The sequence below is a fragment of the Meriones unguiculatus genome, chromosome 15 (assembly GCF_030254825.1).
Source record: "Meriones unguiculatus strain TT.TT164.6M chromosome 15, Bangor_MerUng_6.1, whole genome shotgun sequence".
Lineage (NCBI taxonomy): Eukaryota > Metazoa > Chordata > Mammalia > Rodentia > Muridae > Meriones > Meriones unguiculatus.
Window position 1 is genome coordinate 46,446,507 of NC_083362.1, and position 26,470 is coordinate 46,472,976.

At 44.3% G+C, this 26,470-nt stretch overlaps 2 protein-coding genes across 2 annotated transcripts in view; both read left to right on the top strand.

The window, feature by feature from the left end:
• LOC110559604 (aldehyde oxidase 2) overlaps positions 1-14,635 on the top strand; it is a 67,854-nt gene extending 53,219 nt beyond the window's left edge. Inside the window, exons 25-26 of the mRNA XM_060368397.1 lie at positions 11,894-11,968; positions 12,870-14,635. Of these exons, the coding sequence (XP_060224380.1) occupies positions 11,894-11,947 (54 nt within the window). The 3' untranslated portion in view covers positions 11,948-11,968; positions 12,870-14,635. The remainder of the gene's footprint in view (positions 1-11,893; positions 11,969-12,869) is intronic.
• Positions 14,636-23,565: 8,930 nt separating this feature from the next.
• Positions 23,566-23,964, top strand: LOC110559601 (cytochrome c, somatic-like). Its single transcript, XM_060367861.1, has one exon. It carries the CDS (start codon positions 23,566-23,568, stop codon positions 23,863-23,865), a length of 300 nt encoding a protein of 99 aa, XP_060223844.1. The 3' UTR covers positions 23,866-23,964.
• Positions 23,965-26,470: the final 2,506 nt, after the last annotated feature.

The following is a 26,470-nucleotide window of genomic DNA, read 5'->3' on the forward strand; positions in this document are numbered from 1 at the left end:
GGGGCACAGAGAGAGAAAGCACACATAGAGGAAAGAAGAGAGAGAGAGTAAAATGTCTGGATTTTATAAGGAAGAGCTAACTTCTGAGGGAGAGAAATCTCAACCCCCTGGGTGGAAAGTTCAGGGCAGAAGGCTGGGCATGCCTGCCATGCCCTGTCACAGGTAGGAATGCTGGGAGAACGTGGAGGGCCAGGTCACTGCACTGTCCTCAGGAGTATTTGAGAGAGTAAAAATATTGGCCAGTCTCTGATAAGACTTGGGGGACCCCAAAGTTACTGTGTGTATCAGCATGGCGGCATGCAGGCAGACATGGTACTGGAGAAGGAGCCAAGAGTTCTACATCCAGATCCACAGCAACAGGAAGAGCCACTGGGCCTGGCTTGGGCTTCTGTGGTGGTTTGCCTAAGAATAGCCCCTATAAGAACATTGATTTGAATGCTTGGGCACCAGGAAATGACACCATTAGGAGCTGTGGCCTTGTTGGAGTAGATGTGCCCTTGTTGGAAGAAGTGTGTTACTGGGGATGGGCATTTCTGAAGAGGGGGCAGGAAACATATACATGCCCTACATTGTGGGGGCAAAGGCATTCCTCTCAGGGGAGTGAACAGAAGTTCTATGGGAACAGAGTTTACACAGTGGGATCCTGTAAGAAAGCCTATGATATGCAAGCTACAATCTCACATAACGCAAACTAACCTTACAACTGCTATGTAGTCCAGGATAACTTTGAATTCTTTTTTTTAATTATTTATGTATTATGTATACAATATCTGCATGTATGCCTTCACAGCAGAAGAGGGCACCAGATCTCATTATAGATGGTTATGAGCCACCATGTAGTCGCTGGAAATTGAACTCAGGACCTCAGGAAGAGCAGACAGTACGCTTAATCTCTGAGCCATCTCTCCAGTCCAACTTTGAATTCTTGATCCTCCTGCCTCCACCTCCCAAGTGCTGGGATTACAGGCCTGTGCCACTGACTAAAAATAGGAAATAAAAGGAGGAGGACATGAGTACTCCTAAGTGCAGAGAAGATTTTATTGTAGATGTAAGAGAGAAAGCAGGCAGAGGGAAGAGTCCAGTCGGAACATGGCCGGCAGATAAACCTGACTATGAGAGGAAAGAGGGGGAGGGAAAGCAAGAGAGGAGCCACAGAAGACCAAGGCTGGCCATGCCAAGAGAGTGGCATAGCCAAAATGACTGAGCTTATGTAGGGAGCAGGCGGGAGCAAAGGAAGCAGAAACCCAGCTCTGAGGAGAGAGAGGTTTGGAGAAGCGGCCAGGTGAGGGGTGCTGGGAGGAGCCACATTGTACTTGTACTGAGCAAGCTTTGATATGTTAATACGCACCTCAGCTACCCTTTTGCCCTGGGTTCTTTAGACCTAACAGCCACCATGCTGGGCTGTTGACCACACTGTTTTTTGTTTGTTTGTTTGTTTGTTTGTTTTGTTTTGTAGTTGAAAGATATGCTCATCTAAAGCTGGGGCTGTAGTTCAGTAGGAGCACCTTTGCCTGGCATATGCAAAGTCTTGGGTTTGGTCCCCAGCATCGAGAGAAGGAAAAAAAAAAAAAGTCAAGGGGATAACCAGACAGTGGTGGCACACACCTTCAATCCCAGCACTCAGGAGGCAGAGGCAGGTGGATCTCTGGAGTTTGAGGCCAGCCTGGTCTACAGAGTGAGGTCCAGGACAGCCAGGGCTATACAGAGAAAGCCTGTCTCCAAAAACCAACCAATAAACAAACAAACAAACAAAATGTCAAGAAGATATATAATGATTCATGGTGACACAGAATGCTGTAACCATGGCTGAAATAAACAATTTTTTTTTTCATTCAGAAGGCATGGACAGCAGTATTATTTTAAGTTCAAACCCAACCTAGCCTGCCAGTTAATTTCAGACTAGCCAGAGATACATAGCAACACAGTGTCTCAGAAGCAGAGGGGAGGAGGAGAAGGAGGAGGGGGAAGAGGAGGAGAAGAAGAAAAGAAAGAGGAGTGAGGAAGAGGAGAGGGAGAATGAGGGGAGAGGAGGGGGAGGGGAGGGAAGGAGATGAGGGGAGGTGATCTGGAGAGGGGAGGGGAGAAAAAGAGATGAGGGGAGGGGAGGGGAGAGAGGAGGAGATGAGGAGAGGGGAGGGGAGATGAGGAGAGGGGAGGGAAGGAAAGGAGAGGGGAAGGGAGAAGGAAAGGAAAGAGGAAGAGGAGAAGGGAGAGGAGGAAGAGAATGGGGAAGAGAGGGGAGCAGAGTGGGGAGAGGAGGGAGAGGAAGAGGGGGAGGGAGAGGAGAGGAGAGAGGAGAGGTAGGCTGTGGTGGCACAGAGGTTAAGAGTTCTTGTATTCCTGAGACCCCATACCAGGCTGCTCACTGCGGCCTGTAACTCTAGCTCCAAGAGATCTGACACTTTCTCCTGGTCTTGGGGGCACCTCACTCACATGCACATAAAGCATAAATACTAGCAGGTTTTGTATTTAACTGTTGGATTCCAAAATCAAAAATACAGCTTGTTCCGGTGACTAAGAAAGTGAGAAGTTCTATACTTGGAGAGTTTAGGACCTCCTCCTTTGGTAACCTCTTCCTCACCATTAGAGAAATAATGACTTAACTGGATTTTTTTTTTTCTTAAACAGAAATGATGGTAAAACACTCAGTACTTTTCCCTTGGAATTACATGAAATAATACATGTAAAAATACTGGGTAAATAGAGTCCCTCCATAAACACTAGAGTTAAGTTTTTCCCTAAATACCCATAACTGCTAATGACCTTCAAAACATGCCTCTCCTACAAGGCTGAAGAAATATTTCCAAATTAAACCAAGCTGACCTCCTAAGGCCAGAATAAACAGGAACTTACCACTAAAAGCCACATTTTCATGTCTGTCCTGGAACTCACTCTGTGGACCAGGCAGGCTATCCTCAAACTCACAGAGAATAATCCATCTGCCTCTGCTGGGATTAAAGGTGTAAACCCCCATGCCCGGCCTAATTTAAGACATTTTGTTACCAAAACAAGACAAAAATCCCATTGAGTCAGCATTTGTTAGAGTTTTGTTTGTTTGGTTTGGTTTGGTTTGGTTTGGCTTTGATTTTTAGAGACAAGGTTTCTCTGTGTAGCCCTGGCCAACTTGGACTCCCTTGTAGACCAAGCTGGCCTTGAACTCACAGAGATCAGCCTGACTCTGCTTCGGAAGTGCTGAGGTTAAAGACCTATGCCACCATGCCCAGCCTAGAGTTTTGCTTTTCAAGACTTTTGCTTGTGCTTTGTTCTGTGTGGACACTTATTTTGTGTGTGCATGGGGCTGGAGGAGTCGGAGGGTAGCTGGCTGGGCACCATTCTCCCTCCACCCTGTGAGCAAGTCCGTAAGGCTTGGTTCCAAGTGGCTTCTACTACCAAATAAGCCTTCACACCAGCCCTTTTCAGAGCTTTGCACCCATTTGTTTGGGTTAGGGCCTTTCTTGGAATTAATGTCTTGAAAAAGGCAGCGTTGATGGTTCTGCTCTGAGCCAGTCTGAGCTGCCTGGCACAACAGGAGGCCAATCTCTCTGTCGTTGCCCTTTTGGTGATGGGAGAGAGAAAAAGTGTGTTTTGTGTAATCCTTCACAATTCCACAAGGGAAAAAAAAAAACTTTAAACATATTTTTTAAAAAAGGGACATAATAATAAACTTTCAAATTAGTGCTTCTTAGAAACAAGATTTTAAAAAGCTTTTAAAAAAATTTTAAACGAGTTTTTAAAAATTACTCCCCGCCCCGTGTGTTTGTGTATGTATATGTATACAGTCATGCCATGATGATTGTGTGGCAGTCAGAGGACAACTTTTCAGGAGTTTATTCTCTCCGTACAGCATAGGTTCCAGATGCTAAACCATCTTGCCTAATCCTGAGATTCACCAGAGGAAACCAATTCCAACATTTTTGGCCAAATTTAAAGCAAGCTTTATTAAATATTAAACACTGACCAAACTGACCAAGAGATGGACTTTGGTTAGGACAATTCTCTGGAATTTCCTAGCTGAAATGGCCCAAAGACACCTATAGGCTACCATACTTTCCCATGAGGCTTTATTATTTTTCTAAGAACTACAACTCCCAGCATTCCAGGAAATAACTTGGTTTTGGGGCATGTGAGGTTTGGAGATTAATTTTGGACAGTACACTAGCCTTAAAACAAGATTTGAAAAAGAAAAATTGTTTCCATTTTAAAACAGGAAGGATTTCACATCCTTATAAAAAAATGCTACCTTGGGAAATTTGGTGATAGGATAGACCAAAAAACAAGCCAGGCTTGGTGGTACATGCCCCTATTCCCAACACTTGGGAGACAGGAGCAGATGGGCCTCTGTGCGTTAGAGGCCAGGCTAGTCTATAGACACAGTTCCAATATAGTACCCTCAAAAAAAAAAAAAAAAAGGAAGGAGGAAGGAAGGAGGGAAGGAGGGAAGGAAGGAAGGAAAAGAAAGAGAAAAAAGGAAGAAAGAGTGGAAGGAAGAAGGAACAAACCTGGGACCTTGTTAATACCAGTAGGGGAAAAATTGAGTAGTTACAAAGCTGTGGTCTGTATGAGGGCTCTGGATGGGGGCTGTGCTCGCCTAGCCTCCCGAGGCCCGAAATTCAATCTCTAGCCCAGGAAGGAGAAAAAGGAAGGAAGAAAAGATGAGGTGTGTGGGATGACAAGGTAGAAACACAAGTAAAGCCATTAGCACATTGTTTCCATTTCCGGGAAGCTAAAATCAAACAGCTCCACCTAGAAACAAGTTTGCAGATAGGTTTTCACTCCACACGGCATTTTGAATAGCAGCCTTGACAGTGCTGAATCATGGAGGAGCCACCCAACCACCACAGCCGGGGAAAGTCCTTTCCTTTTTAGACTAGTCTCCATTGCAAACAGCTAGACACGCCCTAGAAACGCCTGCTACTGAGGAAGACTGACCTAGTTTTTCAGGGCTCGCCTTTCACCTGCCAACTCCCCTTCCTCTGTAGCACTTGCTCTCCTGCCATCCCTACCCCTCACATTCTCTGCCTGCCTTTTTCTCAGGATGCCCAGACTCAGTGACCCTTAGTAGCACTAAAGGGGTCACCTGCTTAGTTCAATAAAGGGAGCCCCTTCCTCCCAGATGGCAGAGGAGAGGAGGTGGGAACATAACGGCCCTGTCCAATGCCCTGTCTACTTATACTGGTGGCTCAGGATGATGTATGCTGGACCCTTATCCCATACCCAGCTCAGATTTCTCTGCACTAGAGGAGCTGGTGCTGCCAGTCCTACGGGACTGTATTCCACTTCTTGGGGTGCATATACTGCAGCGAGTAGAAACGTGCAGCCCTCAGCATGTTTCTAGCCACAGAAAACTGGCCAGCCCAGCGTCCCACAGTCACACGGATTCTTTGAGCCAGAAGACAGAAACCTGCCTCTGTCCTGATTTCTCAGGGAAGAGTCCGCCCAAGTACCGAGCCTACTCTCCTGACACGTGCATATGCGTTGACGCACACACACTCATGATTCTCCCAGCCCTGGTGCCCTCTTGGAAGAGGTTTGGCACACAGCTTGTAAAACTGGTTCTGCTTTAAACATGGATGACCAGGATGCAGGGAATGGACTTGTTCCCTGCAGGAACGGGTGACACTTGACACAGCAGTCACCCTACTGTGGAATCCGTCTCCTCTGACATTGTTTTGGTGTCGCGCTGGCTGTGCTGAGTTGTGTTTTCACAGTGCCCGCAGTGGGGTGCAGGTCTTCCCACAGGCTAGGTGCACACTCTACATCCGAACTGCATCCAGCCCTCTGGTACTATTATCAAATGTATATTTTTTTTAATCTAAAATCTCTGCTGCTGGCAGGAGGATCAGAAGGTCACAATCATCCCCAGCCATGGTGATTTTTGAGGTAAGCCTGAGCTGTATGAGACCCTGTCTCAGAGACAAATGAAAAGTGACCTGCCCTCAGATACACATCTGGATGGAGAACTGCTGGTGTGGTCCAACCAGAGGGCCACTGAGTTCTCACTTCGATCATGCTGGCCTCGATCTTACTGGCGATGACCCTGACCACGTGCTGTCCTGATGGGTGGCTATTCTAGTTCAGAAGATCTACCTGTCTTCCTATGGTCTGTTGATCTTTCCCCCAGCAGCTTACAGCAGCTTGTGTAAAATAGAGCCATTCATTTGAAAAAGTCTTTTGAGAGGCTGGTGAAATGGCTCAGCAAGTAAAGATAGGTGTGTGTGTGTGTGTGTGTGTGTGTGTGTGTATCAGTTTCTAACAAAGGGATTTACTCTCTGTTATTGAATGGCATAGAAAGTATTCCATGGGGGAGGAATGAGTGACACTTTACAGAAATCTTTAACAGAGTTTACAGGAGAGTAAGTCATAGACTCTGCCTAACCCCGGCTGATCAGATAACAAGCATTGGTGTTCATCAGCCAATACCCGTAAGTGTGTTCAACATTTACGATGGCTGTTCATTTCAGAAGACTGCTTTCAACTCCTGTATTCATTGCTTTTCAGTACAGATGTGTTGTTTCAAGCCAGGGGCGTGGAAGAGTGCATTATTTAAGATTACAGCTGTGCATTAGCATTAGACACAACAGGGTCTTAAGTCTGAAGTGACGTCAAGAAGTATTATTAACTCTGCATGTGAGCTTCTGCAAAAGTTCCAGTTTCTTAAAATGTGAGATTTTTTTAAAAATCATACTGCATTGCCACAGGAGTGTATTAAGGGTATACTTTTAAAGGCACATGCCCTGTTACGTGTAATTCTACATACAATTTACATGTATATTACATGTCTCACTAGCACCTTGAGTCTCCACCTAGAGATCTGAGGTTTAGTCGTATAGTGCACCACAGATCACCCTGAGACATTCTGGAGCGCCCCTGGGCCTACACAATCCGTTAGATTTAGTACAGCCTGGGGAAATGTGGAAGTCCAGCCTTCCTCTTGGCCAATTCGCTTTTCTTGCATGCTAATTTTTCATCCTTTGCACAAGGCCCCTCAGACCTCGCTGTCTTTCAGATTCTCTCGCTTCACCTTCCTGTCCAGATTTTTTTTCTCATTTACGTCTTTACGTGCACACTTGTAGGGGTCATCCTTTCATCCTTTACCTCCTGAGCCATCTCACCAGCCCAGAGTCCAGATCTTTATTGGGAATAAGTGGCACAGGCGGGGAACTACTCTCGAACTACTCTCATGGCTGACCTTGCTCCAGATGGTACCAGGTGGGATATACCAAAGACTCGGGAGTTCTCTCCAAGGAACTGCAAGACAGAGCCTTTCTTTGGAATATGAACAGCGGATAGCCCAGACCAGCCGAGTCGATCTTTATCGCACAGTGATGGTGATGATGAATTAAGGCTATAATTTCCACAAATTTAATGGATGGCAGCCATCAATGATGCTGGAGCATGAAACCAGAGGCGAGAGAAATCAGCTGCAAGGGAAATGGGCCTTGACCTCTCTAGTGGATGTGTGGCTTTGATCGGAGTTCTCAAGAGCCAGCCAAGTCCGGAGTGCAGACCAGAAGAGTAAAGAGAGGGTGGCACCAGGCAGAAGGCAAAGGACAGTCATAGCAAAGATCACTGTGGGGCCATATATTTTAATAAGACTAAATTTATTCAGCACCCTAGAGTAAAAGTTTGATTATAAGTACAGTATAAAAAGTCTAAAACGGATCAGTAGATTTCTGAAGTATTCATACAAAGTGCATGACCACATACAATACATTCTACGGGCAGAGAGTGGAGGAGAGAAGACTGAGGTTGAGGTCTAGTAACAAATAAAGAAGCAGAGGATCTGTCAGAGTATACACTGCCGCCGATACTGTAGCCAAAAAGTAAAAAAAAAAAAAATCCCAAGTCAAATTCAGGCAAGGGAATGATCCTGGCCGGGCTCTGCACCACACCAAGGAATGTGGCGAACCAGCCCATTCGCTGGGCAATCTGGGCATTTGGATTTTACTAGGTAGGTTTTTCCCAAAAGGAAGAAACACACAATGTAAAACTAGAAAACTGTAAGAGGCCACAACTGTGGTTCTCCTTCTTGTGGAATACTGACAGACTTTAAAAATGCAGGTTTGTTTGTTTTTAATTATCACGGGTGACAGAATGCTAAGGTTGCCACATACCCCTCCTTTATGAGAGGTCTAAAGTGTCATTGTTGTTTTCCTTCACTGTGAGAGAAACCATCAGTCATCTTCAGGTTCTACCGAGAAGCCCTCACTGAGATCCAGAGGCGAGGAGCTCCATTCAGATATCTTGACGCTCAGATGCCAACCCAAGCAACCAGCTTAGCCTTGGCACAGGACTCTTTTCTTCTCGTCACCTTTTTGTTTGTTTGTTTGTTTGTTTTTTCTTTTGGTTTTCCAGACAGGGTTTCTCTGTGTATCCCTGGCTGTTTTAGCACTCACTCTGGAGATGAGGCTGGCCTTGAACTCACAGATCACTCTCCCTCTGCCTCCTGAGTGCTGCGATCAAAGGTGTGCGCTGTTACCACTGTCACTACCTCCCAGCTCTCTTCTAGTCAACTTTAAATAATGGGAGGAAAGCAGCAAAACAGCAAAACTCAAAACCCTAATAAGGTTATGACAAAAGCTTCACAAAGATCAGCTGAGGTAATCCCGGGCTAGAACTGGATAGTGTAAATCTCAGTGAATCTCAGACAGTCATGTGACACCAGTGTCAATAATTTACACTGCAAGTCCTCTAAGAAACATGCCCCAGTAGGTCTCAGTGGCCCATGCCTGCAATCCCAGCACTGGGGAGGTAGAGGCAGGCAGATCTCTGTGAGTTTGAGACCAGCCTGGTCTACAAAGCGAGTCCAGGACAGCCAGGGCTACACAGAGAAACCCTGTCTGGAGGTTATGGGAAAGAAATGTGCCCTAAGCAGCATCAACTGTGCCCCAAGCACACCCTCCCTATAACTTACATATCATGTTTAAGTATTTTCTAACCACATGAATTCTCTACCATGTGGTGATGCTTTGGTTCTATCCCGGTAGGACTTTACCTATCCTCCTCCGTGTAGGGCAATTTAAGTTTCAGACTAACAAAGGAAGCAGCCTTACAGTCTTGGGCTAAGAAGCTAGGGAGCAGGTCAGACTCCAGACAAGGGGAGGAGGGCAGACTGAATATTGATCTCCACCCTAGAACAGAGAAGGTACCCAAGTGGCCGGGATTTGGTGGAGAAAATAAGAAGCAGGTGTTTTGTTTGGTTTAATTTTTGTTAAACAAAATGTTTTAATTACATTTAAAAAAAATCGTAGGTTTTAGGTACAAGTCAGAGGACAGCTTTCAGGTATTCTCTCTCTTTCTCTTTCTCTCTCTCTCTCTCTCTCCCTCTCTCTGTCTCTGTCTCTATCTCTGGCCACTATGTGCCTGGGGACTCAAACTCAGGTTCCCAGGCTTGGCAGCAATTACTTTTATCCACCAAGCCACCTTGCCAGGTCCTTGTTTGGGCTTTTTCAGACAAGGTCTCTTTATGTAGTCCTGACTGGCCTGGAACTTAATATCTAGAACTTGTGACTAGAACTTGTGATAATCTTCTTGCTTCCTCCAGGTGTTGGATCACAGGCTGTGCCACTACCCCCAGCTCGGAATTGAGCTTTGAAAGACTAAGTAATCTCACCTTTTACCAGGAGAGAAACCTTAACCTCAGACTAGACCAGGCAGGACCTTTGTCCAGAGCTAGCCCAGTCCAGGCAATACAAGCATGGCTGCACAGACTGGGGAGAATAAGAGAAGGCCTTTGAGAAGAGAAACCAGGTTCACTTATATTTTGTCATTCTTCATCCAGCTGGAGTCTGGGCTGTCCCAGGACACAGCTGCCATTCTGTGCTGAGTTTCTTGCAGGTGGGAAACAGAAGTGCATGCTCTGGGTGGGAAAGCGTGAAGCACCAGATCAAAGGAGTGCAGGGCTCTGAAACCTGAGCCAGGTGGCGGCTAGTGACTTTATGAGCAGCCAGTAATGAAGGCTCACTTGCTTGGAGCTCCAAAACTGAGAGAGGCAGAGGCAGGAGCCTGGTTTGTCCAGGTGGACAAAATGGCTGCTTCAGGAACAGCCAGATGCTTGTTCCCACAGATGGGCACTGCCATGCGTGGAGCAGTAGAAAAATGGTGGCATAGATGCATGCTGACACGCTGGTGAATGGTAGAAGTACGAGGTTGCCTTGCCAAGCCCCAGGGGTCTTTTAGGGAGAAGGGGCCCCTGTCCTTCCCTAGAATAAATGATGAGTCTCAGCCAGTCATGGTGAAATAGATGATGCCGGCCCCTTTATTTCCTGTAAAACAGGGACTTACAAATCTTGAGCAGTAGGAGGGGTTTTGGGGGTGAATGTGATTGATTTGATGGGGCTAGGAGTGCCAGGGATATTTGATTTACATACAGTAACATAGCCCTGTCATAAGAAGGGAAAGCAGTACTTAATTATCCTATGGGTGGGGGAAGAACCCCAGGTACAGTTAAAGGTCATTGGTTGAAAGTCAAGACACCAAAACATCTCAATAGCATAGGGTGGGTGTTTCCAGGAATCTCTTGGTACTTGCTAAATGGGTTTATCACGAGAGGATTGGGCTTGTAATTTCCCTGAGGACTCTACAATGTTCCTTAGAAGATCTGGGGTTCCCCAGACCAGGCAGAGAGGGAGCCATAATCTTATTCCAAGCTCAGAGACTATATCTGGGAACGCCTGACTTCCACCTTGATAGTAGGGTCCCACAATATTTCCAAGGAAATCAAGAACCGTCCTGAAAGGTAAAACTGTAGCAAATTTCCTTTTTTCTTTTTCCCCTTGCTTTTGTTGTTGATGATGCTATTTTTGTTTTTTTGTTTGTTTGTGTGCTTGCTTGTTTGCTTTGAGACAGGGTCTCACTATGTAGCTCTGGCTGCCCTGAAACTTACTCTGTAGACCATGTTGGCCTCCAACTCTGAGATCCACCTGCCTCTGCCTCCCGAGTGCTGGAACTAAAGGCCTGTGCCACCACTGCCTGGGTGAAAAAAAAATTTTCTTCTATTTTGTTTTGTTTTGTTTCGCTTGTAGTTACAAGATTCAAAGACCCACATATTCTGCCTGAGATACATTCCCAATATGAATAGAAAATAAATGCTTTGGGAAGTCTTTACAGCTTTCCGCTACCAGGATAAAGTTTTATTTTTTTTACACCTTCGTAGGGATGGGAGTGTAGCTCAGAGCTACAGTGCACGCTTAAGCTGCATAAGGCTCTGGGATTGATCCTCAGCACCAAAAAGTCAAAATAATTTAGATGGACACGATGGTCAACCCTTCAAACAAAAACGTGAGCAGAGCAGAGGTACTGAAGGTGTTTGTAGCCCTGAAGCCAAAGCCAAGAGGATGAATTCTCAGAGGAGATAGACATCTAGACCACAAGGAAGATGATGGAGTCAAATTCAAGACAGTAAAGAGAGCTTGGGGATTAAGCAGCAGGAGCTCACACCAGGCAGCTTTGGTAAATGCTGCAGCCAGCTCTGTCACCATGACACTGGGAAAGAGCATCCTAACCCCGTCACTTTCACTTCTCATGTGCTGATAAAAGTTATCATTCAAAAGGAATGCCAGGGTCCAGTTCCCTAGGAACCAGAGAAACCCTGCCTCCTCTAAGGAGAGGTTTGGAAACCTTAAGATTTGATGTGGCCAGGCATGGTAATGCTCACCTTTAATCCCAGCACTCAGGAGACAGAGGCAGGTGGATCTCTGTGGGGTCCAGGCCAGCCTGATCTATATAGAGTTCCAGGACAGCTAGAAGCATGTATTGAGACTCTGTCTCAATAAATAAATAAATAAATAAATAAATAAAGATTTGATATGATTTCTCTGGTTAAACATTGTAGGCAAATATGTGTTACAGTACACATGGTAAGCTTTGGTCTTTTTTTTTTTTTTTTCTTTAGATCCCAAGAGATGACCCAAAGACATTTAAACCTTGGTCTATCCCTATAGCATAAGCTGCTCTTGTCTCCTAAGAGGTAAGACCATTAAATTAAATGATAATCACTCCAAGAGAAGAAAAAGGAGTTTTCAAACTATGTTCCATGGAACCCTAGATTTATGCAAGTGCTTATTCAAATTACTGTATCTCAGCCAACATCTTAAGCATGTTGTGGTTTGCAAGTAAGTTAAGCATGTTGCAACATGTTAAATTTGCAGCACTAAACGTTCACAGCTTTGAATGAGTCAGTTAGGAGATTATAGCCAAAATTTAATATTTATTTATTTGTGTATGTAAGTGGTCTAATTTGCATGTTTGCCTTTATGACAAAAGAAGACACCAGATCTCATTATAGATGGTCATGAGCCACCTTATGGTTTCTGGGAACCGAACTCAGGACCTCTGAAAGAGCAGTCAGTGCTCTTAACCTCTGAGCCTTCTCTCCAGCCCTGAAGTTATTCCTTTTAAATAAAATTTTAAAATGAGGATATAGTAGATGAAGATATTTTAAACATTCTGTTCTCTGATTTGTGTGAGATACTTGCAGCTTAAATACAAAGCTAAAGCCAAGTCTGCTGATTCCTGCCCCTCTGACTAGCCCCTATGTGTATCTGGGGGGTTCAGCCACCTTCAGCTTTGTGCTGTTGTCCTGACGGAAAATTGAGAGCACTGAATGCTTTGGAAAGTGACAATGAGACTCCCTGATGAAAAACAAGTTGATCTCTGACCTCTGACTCAGGTTGTCAGACTGGGTGCTTTTACCTTCTGAGCCATCTCACCAGCCCACCTCCGCCGCTCACCCCTCCCCCTTGTTCTGTAGACAGGGTCTCATGTAACCCAAGTTGGCCTTGAACTCCAGATCCTCTGGCCTCCAAGAATCTTTTTTAAGTAGAGGGAGTTTTGTGCTGTTTATAACTGTTCTCTCTTTCCTCCCTCAGGCTATCCAAAGGAAAGGACGGCTTCTTAATCCTAACTGGACTCTAAACTGATATTCATGTTCTGTCTGGTGGGAGGGAGGGGCGAGCCCTGTCACAAAATTTAGAACCACTATTCAAATCTAACTACATTCACAAGATGAATCATTTATTACAAATTATTTACTTAGTTAGTGTCCCCAGCCTGGACAAGCACTGCAGTGTTTGAGGCGTGTTTAATGATTTGTCTCTGAGAAGACTGTGTGAATGTCGATGCTGGAGCATAAAGGAGACGGGTGTGCTGGCAGCATCTTTGCCTGATAGAGCCTGGTGGCGGACACACATGTCAGGCCTTTGAGGCAGGAGCCACTGAGCCCCAGCAGGGCAAAGTTTCTGCAAGGTTTTCTTTCGTTTCCCGGGGCCTCCGCTGTGGTTCTCGGTCCCAGCATTTGACAGAAGACAAGTGGTCTTTCCTTCGTTCAATGATGGATGATCGTTCGGCGAGTGAGCGTGCCCTCTGGGATTTTGAATGCATTATCACGATCACAAACTGTTTTGCTTTTATTTCTGTGGGGTTTTTGGTTTGTTTGTTTTTGTTTTGTTTTACTATTTTATGGAAAACATCTGATCAGGGCTTCAGAAATACTGGATGGCTCAGTTTCCCAGGTAACCAAGAGCAAATGAATCAACCTTGTACTGTGGTTGAGGATATTAAGAGTTAAAATGTAGGTCAGTGATGGAGAGTTTACCTAGTATGGTCTATTCAGTCCTGAGTCTGAACCCCAGCACAACAAAAATAAAACTGGAACAATGAATGTGCAGGGTCCGTGGGAAGTCCAATCCGGTTTGAAGAGCTTTCAAAGGAGGTGAAAAGCTGCATGTGAATTGGGCCTAATGGCCAGAAAGTGGAGGAGAAAACAGACATTGTACCAGCCTGGATTCCCGTGTCCTAGTGGGCGGGCTCCAGAAGGGGGCGGAGAAGGTGAGGTGAGCAACGACGAGGAGTGACTAGTGAGCTGCGGTGCATGATGGGAAGCGTAGGGACTAGAGTGGAGGCCCGTGTCACTTGAGGCCACAGAGACTTTGGCTTGCAGGGACCAGGGCACAGTTATGCACAGGTCCATCTGCTGACGTTAGGGGTTCCTCGGCCACAGAAGTCCAAGGGGAAAAGGGAGCAGAAGCACAGAAGAGTCCAGAGCGTTAGTTAGGTTTGGAGGAGGACCAGTTAAGGCGTAAGGGCAGAAGAGACAGTGAAATTTTTTGGGTGGCTGAGGTGAAAAATTGAAATTAATGGAAAAAAAAAAAAAACTAAGTTCTTTTGAAAACAAATCCCTTAGCTTAAAATCTAATGGAAATGTCAGGAATTTGCTTTATCATTTGTGTTACTTTAAATGATTATACATATGGTTAGTTTGGGGTTTTTTGTTTGTTTGTTTGTTTTGTTTGTTTTTTAATTTGGTTTCTTAGGGATAAAAGTGGGTACTAGAGATGTCTTTTCTTTGTCGTGGGTGAGTACTTCTAAATCCTAAGATGAGTGGAGTAGTCTGCATACAAGTGATTCCTGTAAGTTGATGTACTAGAATCTGGATAATATAAATCTTAATAAAGAACTTTAAAAAATCATATTTAATTCAAGGCCAGTGTGGTCTACATAGTTCCAGGCCAGTCAGGGCTATATGGTGTAAAAGTAACTTTCGTTCACCTGCTTCAGTTGTGTTGGAGGCCTACTGCCTCCTTCTGCTAACCTAGGCCTAGTCCTGGAAGCTTCTTTCCTCCATACAATGTAACCTAGGCCTAAAATGTTTTCAGCCTCTAAGACTTTTTTTCTTTTTTGGTTTTTCAAGATAGGGTTTCTCTGTGTAACCTTGGCTGTCTTGGGCTTGCTTGTAGGCCAGATTAGCCTCGAACTCAGAGAGATCGAGGCCTCTGCCTCCCTGAGTGCTGGGATTACATACGTGGGCCACTGTGCCCGGCTTGAGACTTACTTCTTAATAAGTTCACCTTTCTTGTTCTTGCTAAGTTCTAGGCTGGCTCTTTCAACTCAGCTGTTCTGGCTCAAACTCCTCTCCCAGCTGACTTACTCAATCTGGCCTTTCAGCCTCTGAATTGGTCTGCTTGGCCTCAAACTAACTCCAGCAATCTTCTCTCATCTTCTGGCCCCTTATTCTCTGACTCATTCTGTCTTCAACCTGTCTATAAAACTCTTCGGGTAAAACTGCCTCCTTGCCCTCTCCTTCTCTGTGTTGCTCCTTAAGTAGCTTCTCTTTCCTCTCTCTTTCCTCTGTCACATCTTTCTCTGATTCGTCACTTTTTCTGCCACTCCATTAAACATCACTTTCAAACTTCTACAAACTAACTTTACCTTCATTGTTTGGGATTAAAGGCGTGTACCACCATGCCTGGATCTAAGCTTTTCTTTACCTGAAACTTGCTTTATACCAGGCTGGCCTTGAACTCATTTCTGCTTGCCTCTCTGTCTCCTGGATTAAAGGAGTATTTGTATTCCAGCCCAGCCTGGATCACACAGACTGAGAAGGTCTTTGGATGTGATCTCTTGCCAGAACAGCCATGTTCTGAATTAAAATTCCTCTACTATATGGTGAGACTGTCTCAAAAAAAAAAAAAAAAGGGCGGGGGGAGGGGGTGCTGGAGATGGCTCAGTGGTTGAGAACATTAACTGTTCAGAGGATCTGAGTTCACTTCCCAGAACCCACATGGCAGCTCACAACTGTCTGTAATCCAATCCCAAGTGATCCGACACCCTCACATAGACATACATGCAGGCAAAACACCAATGCACATACAACAAACCAATAAATCATTTTAAAAAATCACATTTGAAGTAATAAATTTGAAACTTATTCTCTGGGTTTAACTGCAGCCTCGTGTGCAAGTTGGAGGCACAGGCCCATGCAGCAAGCAGCCTGAAACATTCTTTTCAAAGATTTTTTGATTTCTTAATTCAGGATGAGCAGTATGACCCAGAGTTGGAGCTTCTTAAGAGATTTTTTTCATTTATTTTTACTTTATATGCATGTTTTGCCTTCATGTATTTATGTGTCCTACCTTCGTGGCTGACCCTTAGATGTCAGAAGTGGCCATCGGATCCCCTGGAACTGGAGTTCCAAATGTTTGTGACAACAAAAAAATAGGTGCTGGGAACTGAACCTGGGTCTCCTAAGAGCAACAACGCTCTTAACCACTGAGCAACCTCTCTGGTCTCGTCATACCATCAAAATTAACTCATCCCAAATACCTATATAGTTCTGTCAACTATCAGAGTCACCCTGAGAATGACCAGATGTCCATGTTGGAGCAAATCCAAAGTAAAAGAAAAGCACCGGGCCAGTGAGATGGCTCAGTGGGTAGAAGCAACTGCTGCAAAGCCTGGGGAACTGAGTTCTACCCCTGGGTCCCCCTCGGAGAGAACCAACCCCCCAATTTCCCTCTCACCTCACACAAACCACCACCCACAGATAATAAAGAAAGAAAGAAATACATTTCTAAAAAAGTACCTAATTTTTGCTCCTGTTTTGTTTTGATTTTTTGGGGGGGTGGGAGTTAGGGACTTACTGACCTGGAACTCACAGACACCCACTCCCCTCTACTTCCCAAGCACCAAGATTAAAGTCCTGTGACACCCACGCTCTGCTTGCCCTGTTTTAATATTTGTTTTTGCTGTTTCCCTTTTCTGTTTCGGTAATTTTACTCTCTTTCCTACCATTGGTTGCAGCTTGGAGCCTATGCTAATAAGGAACTGAAATTCTTTTTAGGGAGGGGATTGACTTTTTGAAACAAGTTTTACTGTGTAGCCCAGGCTGGCTTAGAACTTGTGACACTCCTCTCCGTCAGCCTTCTGAGTGCTGTGGTTGCAAGCCTATGTCACCACATTCAACTGAAAGGAACTGTGATTCTTTTCTTTGGGTGCCAGGGAGGGTGGGCTCTCCAGAAGGCCAGGCTAGCCTTGAACTTGTTCTGTAACTGAGAGTAACCTTGAACTTCTGATCCTCCTGTCTCCACCTCCTGGAGGTGAATGTGGGGATTACAGACACGAACTAGCTCCCAAGACCTAGGAGCATGGGGGACATTTACACTCTCATCTTTCTGAGCTCAGGTTCTCTGAGAGGGTTTTCTCTTACAAAAGAAAATAGCCTGCTCCCAGCTGTGTTCCAGATGAGCAAAATTTAATACTTGATCCAGCTTACATAATTGGGTAAATAGCAAAAAAGATATGTTTTCCAATTAAGATGCCAGAAAGTCAAAAATACTTGGCAGAAATTGTTGGCGACAGAGAATAAAGTTCTTGCACAACCTGGGAAGTCAAAGGCAGACTCTCCGAGTACCAGACGGTAGCACCCTTCCCTTGCAGGGCCACTGCCCCTCAGCCCTTCTGTTCCCTATCACTTCACCTTTGCTGTCAGTTCCTAGCTAGCTGGCCTTGCTCCAGTGCCCTCAGCTGCCTGGGTAGCCTTTCTTAACACCTGTAAACTGCCCACCTCTTGCCACGGGGTAAAAGAGAAGCAGCAGGAGGGTGACTTTGTCCATTGGAGTTGTCCTGTCCACCTAAAACTGAGTCCTGTTCTCCAAAGAGGAGACAAGTGAAATTACCCATGCTCCGCCTACATGTTCCAGACAGGCTGTTGGGAAAGCGAGGAGGAAGCTAGGCCAGGGAATTTCTGCTGGGAGTTGGCTCTTGCGCAAGGTACACGAGGCTAAAGGGCAGTGGTTCAAAGGAGCCTTCACAGCTTCGGCTGATGAGACGCTTCCCGAGGGCCAGGCTCCTGTGACTCTCACGGCTGTGACTCTCTCTCCATTCCCCACAGCCACCTGCCGTCACCAGTGACCACGGACTGTGTAGCTTAAGCCTTCATTCCTCAACAGCTCTAGGGGTGGACCCCACACTGTCAGCGGGGCCACAGGTTTCCAGGAAGAAGCGTCTTTTCCAGCCTCTTCTGGTGGCTCCTAGTGCTCCTTGGCACCCCTTCCTTGAGGTTGCATCACCAATCTCCGTCCCCATTACTACAAGGCCTTCCCAGTGTGTCTGTGTGAGATTTCCCCTCCCCTTCCTCTTATCCTGGCAGTCATTGGCCTTAAGGCCCAGCCTTGTCCGGTATGACCTCATCTTGACTATATCTACAGAGATCTGATTTCCAAATAAGGTCACATTTTAAGATTACAGGTGGTCATGAGTTTGGAGGGCGGGGAACAAGCAGGGTGGGGAACCCAACACTGACATATGCAGTGAGTAAACCCTGCTAAGATTCACCAATACAAGGACAACCTTAGGTGAAGTGAGCCTCTCCTGTCTTGGCCCCATGGCATCAGATTCTTACATGTGAGCTATCTTTTCCCTTCTGTGTCCCCACTGATGCTGGGACTGGGTGTACTCATCCTTCACTTGAATGAGACTTTCACCATGTTTGATTAAGACCAATTGAAGTACTCTACTATGACACGAAATGTTGGATCCAAGCCAGGCGTAGTAGCGCATGCCTTTAGTCCCAGAGCCTGGGAGGCAGAGGTAGGAGGACCTCTGTGAGTCAGAGGCCATCTTGGTCTGCATAGTGAGTTCCAGGACAGCCCAGAGCTACACAGAGAGACTCTGTCTCAACAACAAGCTGACTCCGGCTTGTGCGGGCCACACACTGGTGAGCCACCAGAGCTAAGAAAGATAAAAAGCAAGTGATGGCGTGGACAAAGAAACCAGGTCTCTGGCAGGGAGTGAGGATTGGTTGTAGAGTGCTTGCCTAAACAAAGCCCTGGGTTCATTCCCCAGCACCCGGTAAAACAGGAAGTGGTGGTTCACGCCTGTAATCCCAGCACTTGGGAGGTGAAGGCAGGAGAGTAAGGGGTCTATGGCTATCCTCAGCTGCATAGTGAGTTCAGGGCCTAGCCAGGCTCCCTGAAACCTTGCCTCTAAAAGAAAAAGGGACAGTAAAGGGCCTAGAACAGTGGTTCTCAACCTGTAGGTCGCATCCCCTTTGCCAAATCTCTGTCTCATAAAATATTTACATTACAATTCATAACGGTAGCAAAATTACAATTAAGAAGTGGCAACAAAAATAATTTTATGGTTGGGGGTCACCACAATATGAGGAACTATATTAAAGGGTCGCAGCATTAGGAAGGTTGAGAACCACGGTCCTAGAGTGTATCTCTATTACTTCATCCAGGAAAGGCAGGCGCAGACCTTCGGAAGGAGTTCTGACCAGTGCATTTCCCAAAGACACTTAAATCCGTGCTGGTAAGCTCCATCATTGCTCTTCCTAGGTGTCTCAAACGCTCTGAAGCCATAAAGCCCTGGTGCTCTTCATTTTACAGAGTACTGTAAATTAAATTGTGTTGAATGTATATGCTGAATATACATAAACATCCCATAAATATGTGCAGTCGTGTCTGTTAAAGAGAAGATATGCCAGACATCACCATGTCTTTAATCCCAGCACTTGGGAGGCAGAAGCAGGTGGATCTCTGTGAGTTCCGGGCCAGCTTGATCTACAGAGCAAGTTCCCGGACAGCCAAGGCTTACACAGAGGAACCCTGACTTGAATGAAATCTGCCATTAGTTACCTGAGTCTTTTCCTCTTGTTTTAGGTTTCTGGGGTGCTAAGTGTTAAACCCACAGCCATGTCCATGCTAGGTAAGCATTCTACCAACAGGGCTACACCCCTACCCCCTATCGACAGTTTTAGTCCTGCCCTTTATGAGTCGAACCACAGGACTCAGTCAATAAAAGCCCTCACTGTACCAGTCCACTCTGAATGATTCCCAGAAGCCACAGTGGAAAGAGAGAAGCAGTTCCTGAAAGTTGTCCTCTGACCTCCATAAACATGTTAAGGCATGCACGCACATGCACTGACACATACATACTTATCACACAGAATGTGTATTGGGATGTCCTCTCACTCCTTCTCAAGCCTTGCTTTTTCTCCTGTAGGCTAGCAGAAGACACTGGAGCAGCTCCCGCACAAGACTAACGTTTGTGCATGGCTGAAGACCAGGGGGATTTTATAGAACCTGGGCATTTCACACGAATGAAGCAGGAAGCTGGGCCCTGCATCTGGCCCTACCCATATTTCTTCTCCTCCCTTCTGGAAAGAGAGGAATACTATTTTTTGGTTAACAAAGTGACACATAGGAAGATTAGGCATAGAAGCCTATGTTTTAGTCATAATTTTTATTTTTTAATAATATAAATAATTTTTAAAATTAATATTATATATATTATTTTGATATATATATATAAGTTTATATATTTATAAACTTTTGTTGTCAGCAAGAAAAGTTTATATATATATGAATGCGTAGAAGTGCAGTTTTAATGCTTCATTACTCACAGTTTTAAACCCTGTTTCAGAATACTAACATTTTTTAAAGCAACCTAGGGTATACATTTGGTGTTCCAACTGTGAGACAGAAAAATAGAAGCACATTTGATTAACAGTTTGCACCCATATATTTAGATATTTTTTGCCAAGATTTTAGCATTAAATTTAGAAATATTTTTATTTTTTTAGAATTAAAATAGACCTTTGTGAAAGGCAAGTTTTTGTAAGGAGGTTACCATCACCAAAAGACCACACTACAGTTTATTATTTTATTATTATTATTTTTAAAATGAGTGGGACTCAAACCAGGAGTGGTAGCTGAAGCCTGTAATCCCAGCACTCAGGAGGCTGAAACAGAGGGTTACTTTGAGTTTAAGGCCTGCCTGGACTACCTAGTGAAACCATGTAAACTAACAGATCTTCAACTATTTCTTCTCTTTTTCTTCAGAAAAACTGGCTTTAAATTCACTTACTGGGAATCCCTAAGATTCTTTTAAAATAGTAACAATCAACTACATTGTAGTTATTTCATTCAGAGTAAGACAGGTTTTTTTGTTTGTTTTTTGTTTGTTTGTTTGTTTGTTTTTTGACGGGGTTTCTCTGTTTTAGCCCTAGCTGTCCTGGAATTCACTCTGTACACCAGGCCTGGCCTCGAAGTCGCAGAGGCCTCTGCCTCCTGAGTGCTGGGATCAAAGGTGTGTGCCACCACCACCACCACCTGGCTTAAAGCAAGACGGTTCTACACAGAAATCTCCATTAAAGTGCACAATATATGTGAAACTAATTAAGAAGAAATTACTTCCTCTATAGATGTAAGATCTAGTGTGAGTTCCTGATTATTGGGCCAGGTGGTAACAGTCATCTCTACTGTGAGTAATAGCACTATTACTTGTTAACCTTCTGTTAGTGAACAAATACCAAGTCAAAAAGAAAAGTTTGTTTCGGTGCTAGATGGTGAAGGTTTCTTTTCTTTTGTTTTGAGACAGGGTCTCACTATATAGCTCAGGCTGTCTTGGAACTCAATATGTAGAACAAGCTGGCCTCAAAGTCACAAGGGTCTGCCAGCCTCTGCCTCCCAAGTGCTAGGATCAAAGGAGTGTGCCACTACACCTGGCTAATGGTGAAGGTTTCAGTCCGTGCTTGGTCGAGACAGTGATAAGGCCAAGAATCATGGCAGGAGCCATAGTGAAGCTCATTTCATGGCCATTGAAGAGAGAGAAGGGAGAAAGAGAGGAGGTGGGTTCCTTGAATTTCTAAGCCCCTCTCCAATTATTTCAGCCTATTTAAAATTCTAAGTAAAAGTGTGCATTTGTTTAAAAGAGTATATTAATTGTGGTTGGTGAGATGGCTCAGCAGTTAAGAGCACTTGCTGCTCTTACTGTGGGTTCAGTTCCCAGCACCCATGTGGAAATTTATAACCATCTGTTACTCCAGTTCAGTGTATCTGATGCCCTCTCCTGACCTCTACAAGAAGCACACACATGCACATGGTACAATACATACATGTAGGCAAACATATTCATACATGTAAAGACAAATATTTTTAAAAGAGGGCATTAGTTTTATTAAAATGAAACCTTAATAGTTATAATATAACTATTAGAATCCTATATGGCAAGTGAAAAAAGTGATATTTAACACATTTTTCATTTAAACAAAATTCAAAAGATTGTTTCTTTCAAAGTTTTTTCATTTAAACATTTTTGAGGGTGGCTCTGACTGTGGCTTGGTGGAGTGCTTCTTTAGCATACACTGACTCCTGGGCTCAGTCCCCAGAATAGAATAAAACCAGGTGTGGGAACACTTGTTTCTAATCCCAGCACTTGGGCGGTGGAGGAAAAGAGAATCAGATGTTCAAAGTCACCTTTGGCTATAGAACAAGTTTAAGACCAGCCTGGTCTTCATGAGACCTTGTCTTAAATTTTTGTTGTTGTTGTTGGAACTGCTGAATATATTTCTAGCCACACATAAACATAAATTTATACAGAAGTGTACACAGACAGACAAAATACAGCATTTAAACCAAGTTTATAAGGGTCTCTACAAAGTCCAAAGCATAGTCATACCCATTTCCCAGATTACTGGGAAGAAACAATGTGCTTCTTCAAACCCTGTCTTGAAAAACCAAATAAATGAAGGAAGGAAGGAAGGAAGGAAGGAAGGAAGGAAGGAAGGAAGGAAGGATACACAAATTATCAAAATCTTAACCACCCACTAGTTAAATAGTTTAGATGAAATAGCAAATTCTTGAAAAGCTGTAAATTACCAAAACTGGTTCAGGATTAGATCAAGAGCAAGTGAATTGGTAATTTAAATCACTCCACAACGGAAATGCTAAGGCCAGGCAGATTCACTGGTAAATTCTATCAAATGTTGTGAAGGGGATGGTATGCTGGCTAAGTGGCTAAAGATGCTTTGCTGTTAAGCCTAAGAACCCGAGTTCCATCTTCAGGACCTACCTGGTAGAAGGAGAGAACCAATTCCTAAATGCTTGTTTTCTTGACTCCATGAATACGCTGTGCTATTTACATATTTACACATACTCATTTACAAATCTTTACACATATATAGACACAAAATAAATAAATCTGATGAATGTTTTAATTATTAAGATTTTTATAAAGACTGTGCCAAGAGTAGTTAATGAAGTATTTTCATTCATAAATTCCCAGTTTTAAGCAGGGGACCCAATCTGATTTAATAGCAATGAAGAAAAGTTCAAACACTCATGTTGCCCGTAGACAGGAGATGGAAACTGGCTAGACAGCTCAGAGGCAGAGACCCTGACACTGAACAATTCCCTTCTTATCCTGGGCCAAGAACTCAGAAGGAAGCTCTGGTTTCTTATCTCTACACCTATGGGAACCACATTTGAGGCCATATTTGAATGTGTGAACAAAACTGCACTCTAGCTGGTCTCCCTTCTGGTAAACAGCTTTAGAATTAGTCTCTAGATTTTTTTTTTTTCATAGTGAAAATGAGTCATATCACAACAAAAACAAGATGCTGGTGTAATGGTACTTGCCTTTAAATGTACTTGCCTTGGGAAGGTAGAGGCAGGTGGATTTCTGAAAGTTTAAAAGCAGCCTGATCACTACTAAATAATAAATTCCAGGTCAGCTAGGGCTACACAGTGAGACCTGTCACAAAAGAGGAGGAAGAGGAAAGAAAAAGAGAGAGAAAATAGGCTATATTAATATCCCAGTTTTAGCCCACCTCCTAAAGAGAAAGCTATTTCCACCTGATCAAAACAGCATAACCTGCTTCCAGTCATTGGTAGAGACATAAACAAACCATTGTCTCTTGCTTTAAGAGTTAATCAGGAGAGAGCAGGACGTCGGTCTTTGGGACATAACATTTCTGGTGCCAACCAGCCCAGATCTAATTAAAAAATGGGTGATGTTGAGAAAGGCAAGAAGATCTTTGTTCAGAAGTGTGCCCAGGGCTGTAGTGTGGGAAAGGGGGGCAAGCATAAGACTGGGCCCAATCTCCATGGTCTTTTTGGGTGGAAGACAGGCCAGGCCGCTGGATTCTCCTACACAGATGCCAACAAGAACAAAGGTATCACCCAGGGAGGGGATACCCTGATGGAGTATTTGGAGAATCCCAAAAAGTACATCCCTGGAACAAAAATGATCTTTGCTGGAATTAAGAAGAAGGGAGAAAGGGCAGACGTAATAGCTTGTCTTTAAAGGCTACCAATGAGTAATTCCCATTGCCTTATTTATTACAAAACAAGTGTCTTATGGCTTTTAATGTGTACCATAATTTAATTCATACATCAAAATTCAGATCATGGATGGCTAACAATATTTTTCTTGGACAGTCCCAACTTAAGTAAAACTGATTTGTCATTAAGTGGATATGATCTTTTTTAAAATAACAATCCAGTTGCATAGATACTATCACTGCTCTCCCTTTCTCAAGATAAGATTGGACTTAAGTAGTTATGTTCCGCTTTCCACAAAGATGGGGGTGTCACCTCAAACCCATTATATGGTTTGTACTTAGATGTATATAAATGGGCATCTGAGTATGTTTAAACCCTGGGAAAACTCTGTCATTGTCTCAGAAACAAGAAGACTCCCCTGTGTTTCAGTTTGTGCTCACTGGTCTGTTACAGGCAGTGGCTAAACGTCAAGAAGCAACTGTCTGTTCTTGACGATGCCGTTTTAATTAGAATTCCCTACGTCAAGGATGCTGGCTGCCCTTTCATCACTGAAAGACACTGACTGTGATTTACATATGATATCAGATAAAGAATATGTAATACTTAAAAAAAATAGCTAATCCAGAGCTGAGTATGGTACACACTTTTAATCCGATCACTCAGGAGGCAGAAGCAGGTGGATCTCTGTGAGTTTGATGCCAGTCTGGTCTACAGAGTGAGTCCAGGACAGCCAGGGCTCTGTTACACAGAGAAACCCTGTCAATCACCTGGACTATCCCCCAGGAAGCCAGCCAAACTTAAGAAATGGGAGAAATAATTATCTTAATGAGACAATGTCTTGTCCTGCCCAGAAACCCCACTTATAGAGCCACTGCTGTGTAGCCCTAAGTGAGTCTGCTTTCTGAGGCCTAATTCAGAAAAAAATTTAACTTTCCTTACGACTCTGCCCAAAGTCGAAGCAGGCTTTCTTTGCCATCTGAAGTTGCTCACTGCTTCTCTGAAGCTATCCACTTTTGCCATGCAGCCAGTTGCTGACCTGCATCTGCTTGCCAATGTCCACTGCTGAACGTGTTGGCCTAACTCAAAAAACATGGCTTTCCCTCTTCCTCACCTTTCCCCTCCCTGTGGCTGACTGTTGTTTCTCTCAGTCTCTAATAAAATTGTTCCCAAGCTCCCAACTGAGTTCATTTTTCAGTTCTTTTATTATAGAGTTTACGAGCCCAAAGAGGGAACCCTAGTTTCCCTGGTACCATATGGCATCCAAAGTGGGACTCCCCAAAATTTCCAGTAACACCATTAAGATATAGTCACGAATCAGAAACTTCATTATTTTTATGCAGCAGTAGGCAAGGTTAAATATTACTAATTTTTTTTTACATTGCTGTTTTTGTAATTCGGTTCATGTGTGTTTGTGGACTTAACGCTGGCCAGTGTGCATAAGGAGGTCAGAAAAAGAACTTCTGGGGCTCTCCTCCCAGCATGTGGGTTCCTGGGATGGAGGTCAGTGGCAGTGCCTTTATCAGATAAGCTGCATCGCCAGCCCTGGGTATTTCTTTCAATGTCTATTTTCAAGCTTTCCTATGAGAAAACTATCTCCCCGAGATAAACTCTGTGGATGTAGAAATGCACAGACTAACCCTGTTGCCTGTCTACTGTCCATGAGGCAGTACTAAAATGAGTAGGAGTCAGCCTCTGCCATTGAGACTATCAGGAGAGAAGCCCATTACACCCATAGCTGAAGTGTCAGAAAGTACAACTTTTAAAAGAAGTTTTAAAAAGGGATGCATTCACATTAGATGTGGCCACTAGGGAAGGTATGGGGGCGAGGGGGAGGTAGGGAGTAGCCGAGGCAAGCCTGGCATAGTAAGGATTTTGACAGAAAACGAGGAATCTATAAAGAAGGCACACCCATCCTCACTGACTGAAGCATAGCGCTGAGTTGTTTCAGAGATTTCCTACAATATAGTTTATAAACGGTAACACCGGCCTACCACCGGCCTACTCCCTCAGAGACAGCTGAGGCTGTTAGACAGGCTGCCAGCAATATCCTCTTACTAATAAGCCCAACCCCCTCCCGCCCAAGAATATGCATGAGGATACAAGGTTTGCTTTTATAATAGGACATGTTTGGCTACGCTTCAGTGTTTTTGCATATGTACATGTATGATAATATGTATGTGAGTGTATGTGTGTACACCTGCACTGGCGTGGATGAATGAATTTTCCCCGTTTTCTACCTTATTTGCTGACATAAGAGCTCTCTCTTGATAGGGGACAGGGTCTCACTGTGTAACTCTGGCTGACTTGAAACTATGCTGCCACTTGCCGCTGCCTCCTGAGTCCTGGGAACTGAAGGTGCAAAGCACCATGGTGGGGTAAGGTAGAGTCTCTTAATTCAGCATGGAGCTTGATTGCACAGCTTGTCTGGCTAGCCACCTTGCTCCAGGGATTTCCCCTCCTCTAATTTCCCATGTGCTGGGATTACAGGTGGGCTCTGAGAGTTAGAGCTTGAGTCCTCATACCGTGTGGCAAACATTTCACACATGAAGTCATCTCCCAAGCCATGCTAAGTTTTTAACTTTAGTTAGCGTTTTAGTCAAAGATTGTTCACTGCCTGGATGCCGGTA